Source organism: Panthera leo, chromosome D4 (genome assembly GCF_018350215.1).
Source record: "Panthera leo isolate Ple1 chromosome D4, P.leo_Ple1_pat1.1, whole genome shotgun sequence".
Lineage (NCBI taxonomy): Eukaryota > Metazoa > Chordata > Mammalia > Carnivora > Felidae > Panthera > Panthera leo.
Window position 1 is genome coordinate 93803230 of NC_056691.1, and position 19205 is coordinate 93822434.

At 57.0% G+C, this 19205-nt stretch overlaps 1 protein-coding gene across 1 annotated transcript in view; it reads left to right on the forward strand.

The window, feature by feature from the left end:
• The first annotated feature begins 327 nt into the window (after positions 1 to 327).
• CACNA1B (calcium voltage-gated channel subunit alpha1 B) overlaps positions 328 to 19205 on the forward strand; it is a 189012-nt gene continuing 170134 nt past the window's right edge. The window contains exons 1-3 of the mRNA XM_042912141.1: positions 328 to 703; positions 1617 to 1738; positions 5322 to 5461. Coding sequence (XP_042768075.1) covers positions 328 to 703; positions 1617 to 1738; positions 5322 to 5461 — 638 coding nt within the window. The remainder of the gene's footprint in view (positions 704 to 1616; positions 1739 to 5321; positions 5462 to 19205) is intronic.

The window sequence follows — 19205 nt, forward strand, 5'->3', positions numbered from 1 at the left end:
CTGCCCCGACCGGCCGCGGGGGACAGGGCGGGGGCGGCCAGCTGGGGGCGGGGCGGGCGGCATCCGGGCGGGCGGGGCGAGCGCGGATTGGCCGGGCGCCGCCACGTGACCGGCCCCTTATAGGGCGTGGTGCGGGCGGCGGAGTCGGGTGCGGCGGCGGCGGCGGCGGCGGCGGCGGCGGCGGCGGCGGCAGCGGCTGGGCCGGGCGAGGTCCGGTGCAGGTCCGGCGGCTCCGCGGCTGCTCCGCTCTGAGCGCCTGGCTGGCGCGCCCTGCGCCCTCCCTGCCGGGGCCGCCGGGCCGGGGGATGCGCGCGGCGCCTGGGAGCCATGGTCCGCTTCGGGGACGAGCTGGGCAGCCGCTATGGGGGCGCCGGTGGGGAGCGGGCTCGGGGCGGCGGGGCCGGCGGGGCGGGCGGCCCGGGCCCCGGGGGGCTGCAGCCGGGCCAGCGGGTCCTCTACAAGCAGTCGATCGCGCAGCGCGCGCGGACTATGGCGCTCTACAACCCCATCCCGGTCAAGCAGAACTGCTTCACCGTCAACCGCTCGCTCTTCGTCTTCAGCGAGGACAACGTCGTCCGCAAATACGCCAAGCGCATCACCGAGTGGCCATATCCTGCCGGGGGGCCGGGCCGCTCAGGGGCCGGGGGACCGTCCGAGGTCGCGGGGACAGGGGCCGGGCGCGGCGTCCGGTGTCCGCGCTCCGGCGCGTCGGGGAGGGGGCGGCCCGGGCGGGGAGGCCGGGGCTGGGGCGGGTCGCGTGCGGCGCCCAGTGGCCATCTTTCCCAGGGTCGGGAGGAGGGTGCGACCTGGAGAGAGGCGGATGGGGACGCGTCTCTCGGCGAGGAGGGGGCGGGGCGGGGCTCCGGGGGCCTTCGCGCGCCGCGTGTGCGTGTGTGTTTGAGGATGTACGCGCGCGCGCGCGCGTGTGGTCGTGGTGGTGGCGGCCGCGGGAGCGGGACGGACGCTGGGCGGAGCCCCCTGTCCCTGGACTCGTCCCTTCGCTCCCTTGGTCTGGGTGCAGAGCGCGCGGCCAGCCTGGAGGGCACACGAGGGCGAATCCGTGTCTGTGTAGGTGTGAGCACCCGTGTGGACGCGAGCCCGGGCGCGTGCCTGGCTGCAGGTGCTTGCGTGTGTGTGCGGGCATAGCATAGCATGAACCCGGTGTTGCGCGTGCGTGCGTTCGGGACTCGGTACATGTATGTTCGAGTGCCTGTGTAGGCACATGTGGCTACGTGTATCTGTAGGTGAGAGTGTGCGCCTGCGCAGGATCCTTCCTCAGCCTCGCGCTAGGGGCGCGCAGTCCCCTCCCCTCGGGTCGAGGACGCCCGGCGGAGCGGGGCTGGGGCGCTGTCCGCGGTGCTGACGGCCGTCTGGACGTGCCGAGGGGCTGGCTGCCGAGAGACTGCAGAGGCTCCGCCTCCAGGCGGCCCCCCCGCCCCCCACCCCCATCCCCAACCCCCCCATCCCGCCGAGGATGAGGGCAGAGAGGGAAGGGTGGGCTTCTGACCGGTCATTCTCAGGCCCTCTGAAGGTGGCCTCGCTGTGGTTGCTGCACTGCTGCGCGCTGTGGGCCTCGGCTTCCCCGCCTCCCCTCCCCCTTGGCACCTCCTGGCCAGTCCTTAACCCACGCACTCCATTTGAATACATGATCCTGGCCACCATCATCGCCAACTGTATTGTGCTGGCACTGGAGCAGCACCTGCCTGACGGGGACAAGACACCCATGTCTGAGCGGCTGGTGAGTGCGCTGGGGCCGAGGGCAGGGCTGCGGGTGGCGGTGGCTCATCCGATTCCAGGACCCTTTAGGATCTGTGGATGAGCTTAGCTTCCTTGGACAGGGACATCTGGGCAGCTCTCCTCTCCTTTTTGTGGAGGAAAAGGTGAGAACCCAGGCAGCTAACACCTCCCTCAGGGTCTGGGGGACTGGGGTATCCGGCTCAGCCCATGGTGGGAAGGAAGGCCTGAGAGAGGCCACGTTAGCTAACAGCTACTTTGCCCTGTGCCACTAGCCACCCCACACCCTAAAAGGGTTGTCCAGTTCTACAACCTTAAGCCTTGATCTAAGAAACTTAGTGTAACCTGGGGTAGGGGAGTGGCATTCATAGTGGTCCAGGGTCAGGAATGTCAGGCTCTATGAGCACCCTCACGATGGGTAGGCTGTGGTAGGCCCTGTGGTACGGTCCTGGGTCTAGGGGCTGTCCTCCTCTCCCTCAGAGTTGTCTTTCCTGGTTCTGCTTGGAATACCTTCTCCATGGGGCCACCCCTACCCAGGGGAAGCCCTCCTTCCCAGGCTTTCTTCCCAAACATCCTAAATCGTTTTCACCCACTCCTGCCAAGAGCCGCACAGGTCCCTGTGGTGTCCCCTGTTGGAGCACATGAGAGTCAGGATGCCAGGGCAGGGTCTCTGGAGGGGCTGGGGCAGAGGAAGGGTGATATTTGGAGCAGTGAGTCCCATTTCAAAGGTGTGGCTTGTCCCCTAGCCCCTAGTCTTTCCTGCTGCCCTGATCCCTTTGCCTGGGCTTGGTGTGGGCTCCCAGGCCTGAGAGACTGAGCCTCAGAACAGAGAGAAGGAAAGAGCAGGTACAGGGGTCTGGAGAGGGAACCTGGGGCCTGGCTGAAGAGCTGCCCCAGCAGTCTCTCCTGGGGTTACTGGGCATCAAGAGGAGAATCCCTCTTTCTTTGTAGCCTGGCAAGTGATTGATCGTCTCTGTGGCTTCTTTCTATGACGTCAGTGGAGATAGACAGGAGGTGATACAGGGCCTGTTCAGTGCTTAGTGTGGGCCCTGAACCCTCACTGCCCACCATCACAGGCCCAGGGGTGGGGAAGGGGAGACGGAGTAAGGCTGACCTGGGGGTGCTCACAGTGTTGCAAGGCACCAAAAGAAGGCAAGGAAGTGGAGAGCCAGTGGGTGGGAGGTTTTCTGGAGTAGTCATTTCTGGAGGTGCTCAGAAGGCCGGGGGGTTTTGGTTGTGAGAGAGGAGGGGTGTGAAGGACAGCACAGTCATGCCGCCAGGCAAGAGTGGGTGTGGTCCCTGTGGGGGAGTCTTGCCCCACCAGGAACCAGACAGGGTCACTTGCCTCCTGTGGCCCCCTTGTGCACGCTGGTGTTGTGTGTGCTTGTGCTGAGTGTGTGTTCAGGGGGCTAGAGCAGAGGGTGAAAGTGAGAGCAGAGAGCCTCTGCCAGGCCACAGGGCGTGGCCATATCTCCAGGGAAGTCTGGCAGGGGTAGGGCCAGAGGGAGGCAGGCCAGGAGATGGTGGGGGGCAGGGGGCAGGGAGACCAGTGCACAGTAGTTGGTCTCACGCTTGTCCCTGCTGGGTGACAGGCTTGAGTGGGCCAGCCGGGCATCCAGGCAAGTCTGAGCTCCTACCTCCCAAATGAGGGAAGATTTGCTTTGTGGCGAGGGGGGTTGGGCTATTGGGAGAACAAATAGAATGTGCCTAGAGGCCTTGGGAGCCCTTGCTGACCCTAGTCTTGTGTGTAGACACAGGTCTTCGGGCCGTTAGGACAGACAGAAGGCTGGAACACGGATTGGGGCCTGGAGAGGAGGGGCTGTGGCGGCTTCAGGGTTCAGACCTGGAGGCTTGTGCTGATGCTGGTGGACCTGTAGGGGGCTGGGTGACAAAGGGTCAGCCTCTTCACTGTCTGCCAGCCTGGAGTGGGGTGGGGCCTTCACAGCTCTCTGTCTCTGGGGTTCTGCTTCTCGGCCAGCCGTCAACCTCCTGAGCGGCCTTTGGCCAGAACCGCTAGCTTGCAGTCCCACCTCACCCCTTCCGAGCTCGCCCTGAAGAGAAGGATCTGTCGTGGGCCCTGTCCCATCTCCCAGCTCGGGCCTGCTCTTTCGTCTGCCTGGAAGCTCTCTGTGAAGACGTGTTTGTTGGAGCCAGTGTCTTCCCTGGGGCTGATGGTCAACAGCCCCTTCGTTTGGGGGAGAGAGGACCCTCTGACTAAAGCAGACCTAAAGCTTTCAGTGGATGATTTCGGTCATGAGTCAGCATCTGGGTACCAAGATGGGAGAGCTGGGTGGTGATGGGCACAGGGCTGACGGGGCCTCTGGGGGAGGTAGCTCCTGCCAGGCACAGCCGGAGAGGCCCCGGCTGAGGGTATTCCCGGTCATATGGGGAGGACTCTTGAGGACCAGGCTTCCTGTGTGTGGCGGGGGGAGACACGGGCTGCTGACCCTCAGTGGGAACTGACAGCAGCCACAGGGAGCCAGTCTGGCGCTCTCCTCCCCTGCAGCCCCAAAGTGGCCAGTCCCCAGGCCCTGCAACCCTGGCCCCTTTCTGGCAGGGCAGAGCCGCTTTCTGTAGGGCAGTTCCTCCTCTGGCTCCCTAAGGGCAGGCCCTTCCCACCACTCCTTCATCTGCTTTTTTATAACAGCAGCCCTGGCATACAGGTGTCCTTGGTCTGCACTCAGGCCGTTTCCCATGCTGACCTTCCCAGTGCACCCCCGTGGTCCAGTTCCCTGGGGCTCACCTGCACCAAGGCTCTCTATGCCACCGTCCCCAAGTGAGCGATGCCCCTGGTCACTTACCACACCATCTGTGCATGTCTCCATGTGACGTCCTCCTCCCCGAGCCCTGTACAGCTTGCTTCCCACCTTGCTCGGCACCAGACAGACCTGGCCCCAGTTGATGCTCGTGGCTGAGTGATAAGATGCGGTGACAACATTCTTTTGCTCACACTGTTCCCTCCACCTGGAATTCCTGTCCTCGCTGCCCTGCTGTCTGCCTTACTCTCCAGAGGCTCCCTGGGGTCTGGGCTGTATTTGTCCCCACCAAGATTTGCATTTGTGTGTTATGATTATTATCCAGAAGATGTGTGTTGAATGAATAAGTGGGTCCCGGGCTGCACCCCAGGCATTGGGGCATTATCCAGGCAACTTCTGCAGTGATTGGAGCCCAGGATCACACCGATCACCTCTGGGTTTGAATATGGCTTGGTTTCCAACAAGCTGTGAGTCTCCAGCAAGCTGTCATGTCTGGGCCCGTTTCCTTTAGAGTCAGGATGATAATACCTTTAGTGCGTGGGGTGTGGGATGGATTGCAGAAAAGGCCCACAAGTGCTGTCAACATTGCTTCTCCTGCTGCAGGGCTTCGAGGCGTGAGAGACCCCAGGACACCCCCCCCCCCCCGCCACCGCCCTGTTGTGGCTGGGGTGCCACTGACTATGGGAGCAGGGCCACGTTTCCTGTGAAATCTGTAGGTGGTGAGGCTGAGTGGAGGGGGGGGTGGGGTCAGAGCTGGGACAGTGTCCCTGCCTGCTGCCTCGACCTGCCCAACTTGGGGGTGGTGGCAACCCTTTCTCTGCCTCTTTGCAGGATGACACAGAGCCCTACTTCATTGGCATCTTCTGCTTTGAGGCGGGGATCAAGATCATAGCTCTGGGCTTCGTCTTCCACAAGGGCTCCTACTTGCGGAACGGCTGGAACGTCATGGACTTTGTGGTGGTTCTCACAGGGTAGGTGGCCAGGACCTGGGGTGTCCCCTTACTTGGAGCTAGGGCTGAGCCAGCAGTGTCCACACCAAGCTGTTGTGAGTGCTGGTGGCCGTGTGAGGAAATGCCTGATTGTGTGGGACGGGGCTGTTACCCGTGAGTGGCCGTCTTTGCTGAAGGACCTACGTGCAGCGTTCTGTCCTCAGGTGGAGCGCTCTTACAGACCACAGGCGTGGGGCCACTGGCTCTGTGGCTGGGTCCCCATGGGGGAGGGGCTTCCCAGGGCAGAGGGAGGGCTCTGGGCAGTTTCCTGACTGAAGAGCTGCCTGGAAGTGTGTTCTCAGAGCTCTGGCGCTGTGCTTGGACGAGTGCGTGAACGTTGTGTGTTTCCATGGTTTCTGGCTCCAGGAAGGTGCTTAATCAGTGTGTCCTGCCCACCACTGTCCTCCTCAAATGGACCCTGGTAATTGACAATTTGTGATTCGAAGTTGATTTGGGGGTGGGCTGGGGTGGGTGTGCAGGCAGAGCACCCTGCTCGTCGTCACTGAGCCCCTCACCTTTGGAGGCTAGGTCTTTCGGTCTTTCTGACTGCCTGACAGTAGGGCCCTTGCCCTGCTTCTCTGGCCAGCGGGCTGAAGGCTGGAGCTAGGCTGCTCTGGGAGTGGGGTGGGTGAGTGCTTAGGGAGTTTGCTCCACAGGACCTGTTTGCATAGCCCAGGCCCCAGAGGCCCCACCCCAGGCCAGGGACTGCAGTCTCTTCTTCCCTGGGGCCTTGTGGTCCCAGAGAGGCTCAGAGCCCCAATCAGAGAGGAGGAGGGAGGCCCCACTGTTGCCCAGAACACTCCTTCCCAAGGAAGGGTGATTGTGGCCAAGGCCTCCACCCTGCCCAGCGACCCCTAACCTGCCTTGGTGAAGGTGACCACCTGTGCAGAGGTGGTTTAGGCTGAAGGCAGAGGAGGGAGGAGGTGACCACGGAAGGCCCAGATCTGGGGCTCAAGCCTCCACGGGCTCCCTGTGTGTGAGAAGACATGAACTTGGCTAAATAGCCTCTGGGCAACCAAGCAAGACTCCCGGTCCCACTGATGATGCTGGTGGGGGTGCTGGTGGTGAGCGTGGCCCTCAGAGGGCGGGGCGCTCCCCGTGGTCCACGGGGCACTGGGCAGGGTGTCCGGGAGCATCACTGGCTGTTTACATCGCTCCCTCCCTCTAGACGTGAGCCCCTGAAGACAAGAACGGTGTCTTATTTTTCAGGGTGTCCCCAGAGCCTAGCTTGGGGCGGGCCCCCAGGAGAGGTCAGAGAGTGTCTGCTGAATTAATGGGTTACTGAAGTGGCAGTGCTCTGTGCTCGGCCTGCTGGGAGCCCGCTGGGTGGCAGGACCCTGCCTCCCAGTCTGCTGTCCATGGTGCTGAGTGTCTGGGTTTCTAGGAACAAGGCAGGGAGGCAGAGGAACCCCCATCTACTCCTTGGCAGGACCTGCGGTCTTCTGATAAGCTCGTCCTGGTTCCAGGTCCAGGGAGCCATTCGCTCAGTGAGGGCTGGGAGAGACTTCTCAAGGGGAGGTCACAAGACAGAGGAGGGTGGACTCACCTTCCTGAGAGCCCCAGTGAGAGGGTCGCAAGGGTCCTGAGACCTTAATTCTGGCCCCTGGCCCTGGCCTTGGAGACCCCTACTTTGTCCATCTCTTCTTTCTGTTTCTGTTTCTTCATCTCTCTCTCTCTCTCTTTCACTCTCTCATCTTTCCCGTGTACTTCTCTCCTCCATCTCACACCCCACCCCCCAACCCTGGTTTCTCTGTGTCTCTGTCTCTCTTTTCTTCCTTCCCTTACTTTCGTGGTCCTCGTCTCTGCATTTCTGGCCTTCTCTGACTTCTTTGTCTTCTCTGTCACTATTTCTTTCACTCTTGATGCCTTTGTTTCTCTGTGTCTTTTCGCTTTTTCTCTCTCCTTCTTCCTTATTCTCTTTCGGTTTTTGGCCTTGTTCTGGGTCTCAGAGTCTCTGCCCTCTGCGTCTGTAGGAGGAGGGCCAGGAGTTGGCACTAGTAGTTTCCAGGCTCCCTCTCTCTGCACATCATTGCCAGAGGTGTCTCAGGTGGGGACGGTGACCTGTGTCCCCTAGGGGCTCACGTGTGGGCCCAGAGTCATGCAGGGAACCCGCTCAGGTGCTCCTGCTTGTGGCTCACGGGGGCTTATGAGCCTGGGTGTGTGTGCATGTGGGTATGTGGTAGAAGGAGGTCCCAGGTCATTTCGGTGTGAGTGCTAACCAGTGGGGAAGCCAGGGAGGTGCTCTAACCCAGCCCCTCCTGAGCTGAGGTCCCTGTGGATAGCCATGGGAGGGGCATTACTTCTCATTACTTTGTTGTTTTTAATTAGGGTTTACTTAATTGGGGCTCAGAGGGCTGGAGGCCCCTGGTGGGGAGGGGAAGGGCTCTGGCTGGGGAGGCCGCGTTGCTTGGTGAAGCCCGACTTGTCCCTAGAGGCCTGCTGGGGTCCCTTCTGCTTCTGAGGCTGGTGTGCAGGTCATGGGAGGAGACTTGAGTGGAATGGGGTCCCCACCCATGCCTCAGGGAAGCCCCTTATCCCCAAGCCTAGGTCTACCCCTGGCATTAGGGAGCATAGCACCTAGTCCTAGCTCCACGGGGATGTGCTGAGGGGCTGTCCTGCCCACAGGCCCCCCGTATGCCCCTCGTCCGTGCCTCTGCCACTTGAGCTGCCATCTTCTGACACTTTCTCTGCTAATCATCATTGGTTAATTGCTCATTTATTGAAAATTTGCTGAGCCTCTGCCAGGTGCTGAGGACACAGGAGTGAACAAGACTGCTGATCCCCTGCCCTGTGGCCAACATGCTGGGGGACACCGTATCCCCAGCCCTCCTCTGTTTCTTCTTGGTGTACATAGATTTCTTAGAACATTCACACTTCATTACGTGTGATGTTTAGTGTGCCCCCCGCCACTCCTGCCCCTCGATATATGCTTGGCAAGGGCAGGTCTTGACCTGTGTTCTTCATGGCTACATCACAGTGCCTGGGGGGAGGTATGCCATGAAGGTCACTCCGTAAATGGAAAGGCCATGCTTCAATTTCCCGCACCGGAAGGGAGTTAGGAGTGCGGAGTGTGGGCTGGGAGGCTCCTGCTCCATGTAGGATGCGTAGAGAGGCCCTCAGTGGGACGGTGAGTTTGGAAGGGCATGAGGGGTGAGCCATCTACATATTTGGGGAGGCGGTGGCTGGGGGTGTCAGTGCAGGACACAGGTGTATCGATGGTCTTCAGAGTCCAAGAATAGTCAGGATCCCTGGGGAAGCTGCCCATGACTGAGCCCAGGGACCGGAGTTCGTAGATTGGGACTGGCCAGTGAGGTGGGTGGAGAACCCAAAGAGGAAAGTGGATGGTGTTTCAGGAAGGAAGAGCTCTTCCTAAATAGAAGCAAGAGGAGGGAATGGAGGAGGGGTTCGTGGTGAGCACCTGTGGGCAGCTCTTCTTTTCAGAATTTTGCAGCAAAGCAAGGCAGAGAAGTGGGGCAGTGGCAGGAGGGAGGTGAAGGGGCAGGATAGAGACTACAGCCTGTGTGGTAGTCCAGGAGGCAAGGATGAGCAGACGATGTAGGCAGCGTGTCCTGGAGAGATGTTCTGGATGGATGAGGGAAAGTGGAATCCAGAATGCTGGGAGTCCCTGTCTGTTGATCTCAGCGGGAAATGGGGGAGGGGCTGAGAGTGCACTTGGGCTGGCAGGTGAGGAAGCAGGGCGGTGGAGAAGCCCTCAGACTGTTGTGTTTCCAGTGAACTAGGAAGCAAGCACATGAGCTGAGGTGTGGTGTGGAAAGGGTTAGAGGCTGATGCACAAGGGTAGGGGATGAGATGGGGAGGGCAAGGGAGGTGGGGGCAGAGAGATGGGGAGTCAGGAGAGAGAATGAATGGAAGGAAGAAAGGGAGGGAGGAAGGATGGGAGGGAGGGAGGAGGGGAGGGAGGGAGGGAGGGAGGAAGGGAAGGAGGAAGGAAGGAAGGAAGGAAGGGAGGGAGGAGGAAGGGAGGGAGGAAGGAAGGAAGGAAGGGAGGGAGGAGGAAGGGAGGGAGGGAGGAAGGAAGGAAGGAAGGAAGGGAGGGAGGAAGGGAGGGAAGGAGGAAGGAAGGAAGGAAGGAAGGAAGGAAGGGAAGGAAGGGAAGGAAGAGGAGGGAAAGGGGGAGGGAAGGAAGGAAGGGGGAAGGAAGGAAGGAGGGAAGAAAGGAAGGGAGGGAGGAAGGAAGGGAGAAAGGGAGGGAGGGAGGAAGGAGAGGAAGGGAGGGAGGGAGGGAGGAAGAGAAGGAAGGAAGAAAGGAAGGAAAGGGAAGGAGGGAGGAAGGAGAGGAAGGGAGGGAAGGGAGGAAGGAAGGAGGGAAGGGAAGAAGGAAGGAGGGAAGGAAGGAAGGAAGGAAGGGAGGGAGGAGGAAGGGAGGGAGGAAGGAAGGAGGGAAGGAAGGGTTCCTCTGCCACATCCAGTCTCTCACCTCTTCCTTCGCCTCCCTCTCTGTTCACCTTCCCTCCTTTACTCAGTGACTGTCTGGCCGTCCATGCCCTCATTCACTTGGAAGGTATTTGTCAAATGCTCTAGTTGCTGAGGCCACGGTGGTGAGCATGGAGGCTGCCATCTGCTGGGGGCGATAGTGAACAAACAACACGTGCCATGCAGGGTAGTGAAGCGCAGCAAGGAGCGGACGGCCAGGGTGGGTTGAGGGTGACGTTTGTCCTTTCGTGGGGGTCAGGAAGGGCCCTGGGAAGCACCGCAAGCAGGGGAGCAGGCAGGGGGGGAGGTGGGTCTCGGTGAGCCTGGGAGGGGAGCAGAGGGTGAAGATGTGGCAGGCTGTGGGGGCTGCTGGAGGGCTGTGAGTGCAAGAGCTGGGACCCGGTGCAGGGCTGACCAAGGGGACGGTAACCCAGGTGGATATGATGGGGCCTTGGACTGGGGTGCAGCTGGAAGGAACACTGGTCTGGTAGATTGCCCACAGGAAACCGTCTGGCACCTCCTTAGTGGGGCAGCCACGCCCCAGCTCACCTGTAGCTGACCCCACGTGTCTGACCTCCTGATGCTGTCCCCGTGTCCCTGCCTCCACCCTCACAATCCCTCTTGGAAGTCCCTGCCCCACCCTTTGGTCCCTGAGGGATTGATTCCAGCTGGCAGTCAGGGCAGGGGCCCGAGCAGGGGCCCCTCAGACCCCGGGCATGTCTTCCTGCTGGCAGAGCCCAGCGTCCCCCAACCCTGAGAGTCCCTGCTCCTGTCATGGCCTCAGCCCGGCGCTTTCCTTCCTGGTCCTGGGGGACACGAGCAGAGACACGTGTCCTAGCTCAGGCAGGTGGCTCCTCCAGGGGACGTTTCCAACCACAGCTTCTCATTTTACTTCAGATTAAACTGGGATTTCTTTTCAGGACATGTAATTAGAGCTCAGGGGCCTCTCTCCCCAGACTGGGCCTCCTGTGGGAAGCAGAGAGGGCAAGCGGGCTGCGTTGCTCTGGGAGGAAGTCTGGTCCTGGCTCAGCCCTTGACCACTAGGAGGCCTGCTGCTTCCTGTCCAGCTGGGGCATAGACAGGCCGGCCTCCTGGCGCCGTGGAGGCCCGGCTGAGAGAGGGGGTGATGGTGCAGGAGAGTGCTCTGGGGAGGCCAAGCCCAGAGGACGTCTGCCCTGGACGAGGCGGGTCCAGTAGGTATGGGCCGAGGTGAGCAGTGACCGTGTGCCCAAGTGTGGAGACCAAGGGGCTGGGCCTCACTGTGGCTGACAAGTGATTTCATACCCGAATATGAGGTGACCCTGTGTCTAAGTTTGAGATGACAAAAGCCACCGTGTCCGAGTGCCTAGCAACACTGGATTTGGACGTGGGCTGCACCCGGTGTGCGTCTGAGCTGTGGGCACTGGAACAGTCGCGTTCGGCCACCGCGTAGGTGCCATAGGCTCCATATAGGGTCTCCCTCCATCCTGTCTACGACTGCGATGCCACCGATGGGGTCTCTATTGGTCAGATCAGGGGTTTGCTGCCGGGGGTCTGTTTGCCTGGTCAGATTAAGGGCTTGCCGGGTGGGGGTGGGGGTCTCTATGCCAGGTCAGATTGGGGGTCTGCTGGGCGGGAGGGGTGTCTGTATGGCTGGTCAGGTCAGAGGTTTGCTGGGTTGGTGCCGGGTCTGGTCAGGTCAGGGGTTTGCTGGACTTTCTGTCCTGGTCCTGACTTGAGGCTGGACATGGCCTCCTCAGCATTTAGCTGGGACCAAGGGGTGGGGGGCTGAGTTCTAACAAGTAGCCCCGGGAGCAGCAGAGGGAGGTCCTCAGGGCCATTATTTGGGGTATGAAGTTTCAGTCCTTCCAGGTAGCATCCATGGGGCATGACTGATGACTCGGAACAGGTCTGGCCAGGGGTCTGCAGGCCCTGCTGGTGCTGTGGTGTCATTGAGAAGTCCACTCCCAGAGTGGGCTGGGGGCGGATGGGGTGGGGGTGCCCTGTGCCCAGCCCCCAGGTGCCTCCCTCCTGCTAGTGGCCTCCTCGTGGGTCTGCCGGGCCCTGGGTACAGGCCTAGAGCCCCGTGGTGGATTATATAACTTGAGGGAGGTGGGTAGGGTGGAATCCCGGCCTCCCTCATAGCACACGCCCCCGGGCTGGGTATTTATAGAGGACCAGCTCACTTACTCTGCTTGCTGTCTCTTGGTGTCTCCTCTATCCTATTCCCCCTCCCCCTTCTTCCTCTGTTTTAGGGTTCTTTATACTCTCCTGGGCTGGAGCTCGGAGAGCATAAAGAGACAGGCCCCTCCTCGGCATGGCCCGCAGACCCCCCAACCCTTCCGCCTTGTGTCCGAGGGCTGAGGAAGAGCCCTCTCGTCTCCAGCCCCAGGGGCCTGGTGATCCTGGGTAGGGCAGGGCATCCGGACTTCCCAGCCTCCTGGAGCTGAGCTGTGCTGTGGGCAGCTGACCCTGGGATTCAGGCTCTGCCGCTAGGGTGTCCTGAAGGTTGTCTCAAGCTAGGCATTCTCGTGTGGGGTGGAACCTCAAGTCAACGTTCAGATGCTTGAGGAGCTCTGCACGACTTGGGGGTGCCTTTCCCATGCCACCTAGCGCAGCAGCCCCGAGGGAACGCTGGCTCAGTCTCTGCAAACTTGCTGCCATGGAGCCCAGAGCAGAGAAGCAGCCCCGGGCCCAGATATGGCCAAGCACTTTCTGGGCAGCCGGCCTCTGAGCAGGAGAGACTGGGGAGGTTGGCCAGTGACTCCTTCAGGTTTCATTCTGAGTGGGCCTTGAAGCCTTGGAAGCCTGACTCGGGGGACCTGCCAGCCAAGGCTCACGAAATTCTTCAGGGAGGGATGGTGGGGAGGTAGGTGGTACAGCCTGGAGACGTGAATTCAGTTTTGGCTAGTGGGAGGGGGATGGGATGCTGGAAGGCTTCTGGGAAGGGAGGGGACACAGCCATGTGGGGGCTGGGATGTGTCCATTCCTGGGCCCTGTGGTCTGCCTGGGTGCACTGAGTGGCCAAGGGTGGGTGGGGGACTGGGCTGTGAGAATCAAAGGCTGCTCCCCGTCTTGGATGTGGGGCTGGTGGGCTGAAGAGGCATGACCAGAATTCTGAAATGGGCCGGAAGTTAGTTGCCAACACTTAAGGAGCTTTTATGTAAAAATCCACGTTTCCATCCAGCTTCTGCTCTTGGGACCGGCCTACCTAGGCTGGTCTGTGACCGCGTCTCCAGGCTCAGGCCTCAGTCAGTACTCTGCTCCCCCAGACCCACAGGGTCCCAGGCCTGCCGTGTCTCCATGGGGGCAGCTGAGGGCAACTGCTCCCCTCTCCTGTGGCTGGTGCGCTGTGAGGGCGCGAGACTGTGCGTGTGCATAGTGCGCGCACCTGCCCTGCATGGGTGGAGCTGCCAGCCTGGAATGTCTGTCCCTGCCCAGCCCCAGGCAGCTGCCCTGCCACCCTCTCTCCCACACTGGTGGGCTCAGAGCTGCACATTCATACTGAGGTGAGAATGGCTGCTAATGTCTTCATGTGTTACAAAGCTGGTCTCAGGACTGAAGCAGGGGATGGCCGAGCAGGTACAGGATGGAGGCCCCCCACCACCTTGGCTCCTGGTCCCTTCTTGGGCTGTCCAAGTAGGGGAGCCGCTGGCATGTGCAAGGCGGGGCTCTTTGTGACCCTGTGCCTCCCTCCCCCTGCCTGTAGCTCACACCCTCTGGGCCATCCCCAAACCTGACGCGCAGTCAGACGGACCTAGAACTCTGAGGTTCTCAAGAGGTCAAGTGTAACAAGGCCCCTGGGCGTCTTGCCATTCACCCCTGCCAATGCCATCCTGCGCCCCTCACTGTACCCTCTTTCCCCAGTTCTGTGTCTCAGTCTCCTTCCTGGGGAGGCCACTCTAGGAGCCCCCACCACACCAGCCAGTGGCACCCTCTCCCCACAAAACAAGAGCCTATGCCTCTGGTCCCCTGTCCTGGCTGGGAGGTGTGGGGCCTTTGTACTTCTTGTTGGATGGGGCCATTTGTGGCTTCTCTCCAACTCCCACACTGTCCTCCACCTTCTGGCCTCTTTGCCCTTCTCTTGCCCCAAAAGGCTCCCCCTCTGGCGCTCCGTGATGAGTCCATCTGTCCACTCGCACATGTGTTCCCTTGAAGGGCTGTGTGTGAGCTTGGGCTGCCGTAACGGAATGCCATACAAGGGGTGGCTGAAGCAACAGACATTTATTGGTGACTGGAGGTCTGAGATCAGGTGCCGACAGAGTGGGTTTTGGTGAAAGCTCTCTTCCCGGCTTGTGGACAGCTGACCTCTCGCCTGTTCTCACGTGGTCTCTTGTCTGTGCACACAGAGAGGTCTCCGGTATCCCTTTCCTCTTCTAAGACAGTCCTGTCTACGTAGGGCCCACCTTTATGATCCTGTTTAAACTTATTATCTCCAAATACAGTCACATTAGGGGTTAGGGTTTCAACACAGGAATTTGGAGGAGGACACAGTTCAGTCCATAACAGGCTGTGCTCAGACCCCAGGCTTGTCTGGACAAGCCTCTGTCTGTTCCCATCACCGCTGTGCCCTGTTGCTAACGTGTTCACCAAATACCGTGGGGTTGGAACCCAGCTGGGAGAGCAGGAACCCACTTGACCCCCATGGACACAGGGTAGTGTTGTGGCTGATCCCAGGCCCCCGTCCCTGTGGCTGGTGTATGTGGCTCAACTCCTCCCTCCTCCTGCCCTTCTTCTGACAGTGGGCCCTTTCTCATCCTTCGCGGGCATCTGTCTGTGCCTCACAAAGCCCCAGCAGCTGCAGGGCCAGAGAGCGCTTGGGATGGCTGACCCATCCTGGACTGGGCGGGCAGTGGGGGTGGACACCGCTGGGACTGCAGAAGGTGGAGGTGTTCCCTGGGTGCTGCAGCCTCCTGTAAGGGCAGGGGCCCCTGAAGAGCCCTCAGCGTCGCCTCCCTGCTCTGTCCACACCTGCTGGGTCAGGCGCTCGTGCTGAGAATGCAGTGGTGGGGGCGGGGACGGCCTCTGGGATGGGCAGGAAGTCAGACCATCCTCCTTCCCGTCACCTGATAGGTACCGGGCTCTGTGTCTCCACTGAGGCACAGCCAGAGGCAAACCCTGCAACGCTGGGCAGATGCAGAGACCCGAGGCCCAGCCTGCCCCAGCTGCCCTCCGGCCCCGGCCTCACCCTCTGGTCTGCTCCTTGAGGGTAAAGTCCCTCCTGGACGCTGCGTTTCCTCCCTGTGCTTTTCTGGGCCCACATGCCTGGGACACAGGCGGTGTGGGTGTGGGCCTGGGCACAAAGGCCTCCAAATCTGTCCCCGGAGCTGCTGGACAAAGGGAAGGAGGCAGGTCCAGCTCCTGAAATGCGAAGAGGTAAATAGAAACTGAAAGCTGACTGTTTTATGAGGTTTCCTGTGTGCTGGCTGCTGTTCTGATATGATAATCCTGCAGCCGTCTTGAGCCGGATGCCATTGTTACCTCCTCCATTTAAAAAATTAAATACTTGGAGCACATGGAGGGCTCAGTTGCTTGAGCGTCCGATTTTGGCTCAGGTCCTGATCCCAGGGTCGTGAGATAGAGCCCTGTGTGGGGCTCTGCGCTGGGTGTGAGGCCTGCTTGAGATTCTCTCTCTCTCTCTCTCTCTCTCTCTCTCTCTCTCGCCCCCCCCGTCTCCCTCTCCCCCCTCCCCCTCTCTCTGCCCCTCCCCACTCTCTCTCAGAAATAAAAAGAATTAACTATTTGAGCTAAGTGTAGATTCTCAATATGCAGAGAGAATGGTGAGTGGGTCACATCCCATGAAATGGGGCACAAAGTCACAGCCAGACATTTGTGCCCTCACAGCTGTGTCCCCCAGTGGCCTCCAGCCCATGGCAATCACTAATCCGTCCTCCGCTTTCATAAGTTTGAGTTTTTAAGAACATTATAAAAATGGAATCACACCTTTAGGGACTGGCTGTCCTCTCTGAGGCCAACTCAGAAGATCTGGTTTCTTCCTTTTCGTTGCTGTGTGGTGTTGTCTTGTGGCTTCCCTGAGTCTGTCTAACCACTCACCTGCTCACAGACACTGGGTTGTTTCCAGATTTTGAAATAATATGAACAAGTTGCTGTGCACATTCTTATACAGGTTTTTGTGTGAACATAAGTTTTCTTTTCTCTGGGATGAACGCCCAAGAGCACAACTACCCAACTGTTACCCAGAGGCTGTGTTATTTTACAAATTTTACGTTCCCACCAGTAATGTGTGAATGATCGAGTTTCTCTGCATCCTCACCAGCATTTGGTGTTATCACTACGTTTTGTTTTACCCGTTCCGATAGATGTGTAGTTTTAATTTGCATTTCCCCCGTGGCCAGTGATGTTGGACAGCTTTCGCTGTGCTCGTTTGCCATCTGCGTATCCATTTTGGTGAAATGTCTCTTCATATATTCTGCTCATGTTCTAATTGAATTATTTGATGCTAGTTCATCGTCAGATATGTGGCTTGCAAATATTTTCTCCCAATCTGTAGCGTATTTTTTTGTTCTTATAGAAGGGACTTTTTCAGAGCAAAAAGTTTAAGTGTTAATGAAGTCCAGTTTACAAGTTTTTCTGTGTATGGATGGGACCTTTGGTTTTATCTCTGAGAACTCTTCACCAGCCCTCAGTCCTTAAGGTTTTCTCTTATGTTTTTTTTTTTCCTATAAGTTTTATAGTTTGCATATTACTTGTAAGTCCATGACCCATTTTGAGTTAACCTTTATATCGGCTGTGAGGGTTAGACTGAGGTTCTTTTTTTCCCTTTCACCTGTGGATTTCCAGTTGTCTTAATACCATTTGTTGAAAAGGCTATATTTCCTCTATTAATTTTTTTTGGACTTCTGTCAAAAGCCAGTTGGGCATATTTGAGTGGGGTTTTTCTGGGGTTCCCTCTTTTGTCCCACTGACTTGCGTGTCCAACCCCCGACCAAGCCTGCACTGTCATGATTACTGTGGCCTCAAAAGTCTTGAAATCACATAGACTCATGCCCATTGCTTTCTTCTTTTTTTTCCCAATTGTTTTAACTATTCTAGCTTCTTTCCTGTCATATAGATTTTGGAATAATCTTGTCAATATATACACAGATCTTGATAGGAATTGTGTGTGTCAGTTTGCAGAGAACAGACTCCCGGTTGCTGAGCATGGTGCGTCCCTCCATCTGTGTGGATCTCCTTCGACGTCTTTACTCCACATTTTGTAGCGGTCAGGGTTCAAGTCCTGCACATGTTTCATTACATTAGCGTCTGAGTTCTCTTGTATTTTTGCTTGAGTATAAATGCAATCGTATTGCATTTTAAGTTTCAGTTTCTGCATGTCCATTGCTAGTATCTAGAAAGAGAATAGATTTTTATATGTTTGTCTTTAATCCTGCAACCTTGCTGAACTCACTAATTCTTGGAGATTTTTTTTCAATAATTTTTTTAATGTTTATTCATTTTTGAGAGAGAGAGAGACAGAGCGTGAGCAGGGGAGGGGCAGAGAGAGAGGGAGGCACAGAATCCGAAGCAGGCCCCAGGCTCTGAGCTGTCAGCACAGAGCCCGATGCGGGGCTTGAACTCACGAACTGTGAGATCATGACCTGAGCTGAAGTCAGATGCTCAACTGACTGAGTCACCCAGGCGCCCCGAGATTTTTTTTTTTTTTTTTTTGAGATTTTTTGGAATTTCCAATGCAAATACGTCATTTGCAAATAGGGACAGTTTTATTTCTTTCATTCCAAGCAGTGTGCTGTCTCTTTCCTTTTCTTGCTTTACTGCGTTGATGGGGCAACTGGGACCATACTGAGTAGGAGTGGTGAGAGTGGAAGGCTTGGTCTTTTTCCCACTGTAGGGGGGAAACACGTTCAGCGGGGTGTGGGTCCTGTAGGTCCTCGTTATTAGGGTGAGGCAGCTCCCCACTGTTCCCATTTTCTTGAGAATTTTTGTCATGAATCAGTGTCACATTTCATTGAATGTCTGCATTCAATGTCTGCATCGGCATGATCACGTGATTCTTTCTTTGTAAGCCTTTTAATATGGTGGATTACAGCGAGTATTGAACCAGCCTTACTTCCCTGGAATAAACATGGTCACGGTGTGTTTCTTTTTCATATACTGCTGAATTCTATTTGCTAGTATTTTGTTAAGGATTTTTGCATGTGCATTCATGAGGGTTATTGGTCTGTAGTTGTTTTGTTTTTTGGTACTGTCTTTGTCTGGTTTTGATATCAGGATAATCCAAGCTTCATAAAATGAATTTTGAACTGTTTCTCTTGCCATCCTGTTTTCTGGAAACCATTGTGTGAAAAATGGTGTGAATTCTTCTTTAAATATTTGGTAGAATTCTGCAGTGAATCCATTTGGGCCTGGAGATTTATTTTTTGGGAGTTTTAAAATTATGGATTCAATTTCCTTATAGTTACAGAGATATTTGAATCATCTATTTCATATTGGATGAGTTGGAGTTGTTTGTGTTTTTTTAAGGAAGTGCTTCATTTCATCCGAATTGTCAGATTGCTGTGTGTGGAGCTGCTGATGGTGCTGTCCCTTTCCCTCCTGACGTCTCGGGATCTGTGGTGGCGCTGTGCTTCTTCCCTGACACTGGTGATTCGTGTCTCCTCTCTCTCCTTAGTTGGTCTCGCTAGAAATTGTCGATTTTATGATCTTTTCAGAGAAATGGCAGTTAGTTTCGTTGTTTTTATTCTTTTTCTCTCTCGTTTTCAATTTCCTTTATTTCTGTACTTACTTCTTGCATTCTGTTGCTTTGGGTTTCTTTTTCTTAGTTCTTGTGGTGAGCACCTAGCATAGTGATGTGAGACCATTTCTTCTTCTTCTTTTTTTACATTTATTTATTTTTGAGAGACAGAGCACAAGTGGGGGAGGGGCAAAGAGAGAGGAAGACACAGAGTCCGAAGCAGGCTCCAGGCTTTGAGCTGTCAGTACAGAGCCTGACGTGTGGCTCAAACTCACAAACCACGAGATCATGACCTGAGCCTAAGTTGGACACCCAGCCGACTGAGCCACCCAGGCACACGCCCCCAGTTTTTCTTTTCTAAGTGTGCATGTCGTGTTATGAATTTGCCTCTCAGTGCTGCTTTAGTTGTACCCACACATTTTAATATGCTGTCTTTTCAATTTAATTCCGTTCCATGTGTTTTTAAGTTATCCTTTAGACTCCTTTGACCTGTGGATTGTTTAACAATGTGCTGTTCAGTTTCCAAATGTTTGGAGATTTTCCAGTATCTTCCAGTTACTGAATTCTAGTTTGGTTCCACTATGGTCAGAGAACATACTCTACTATCTTGATTATTTTCAG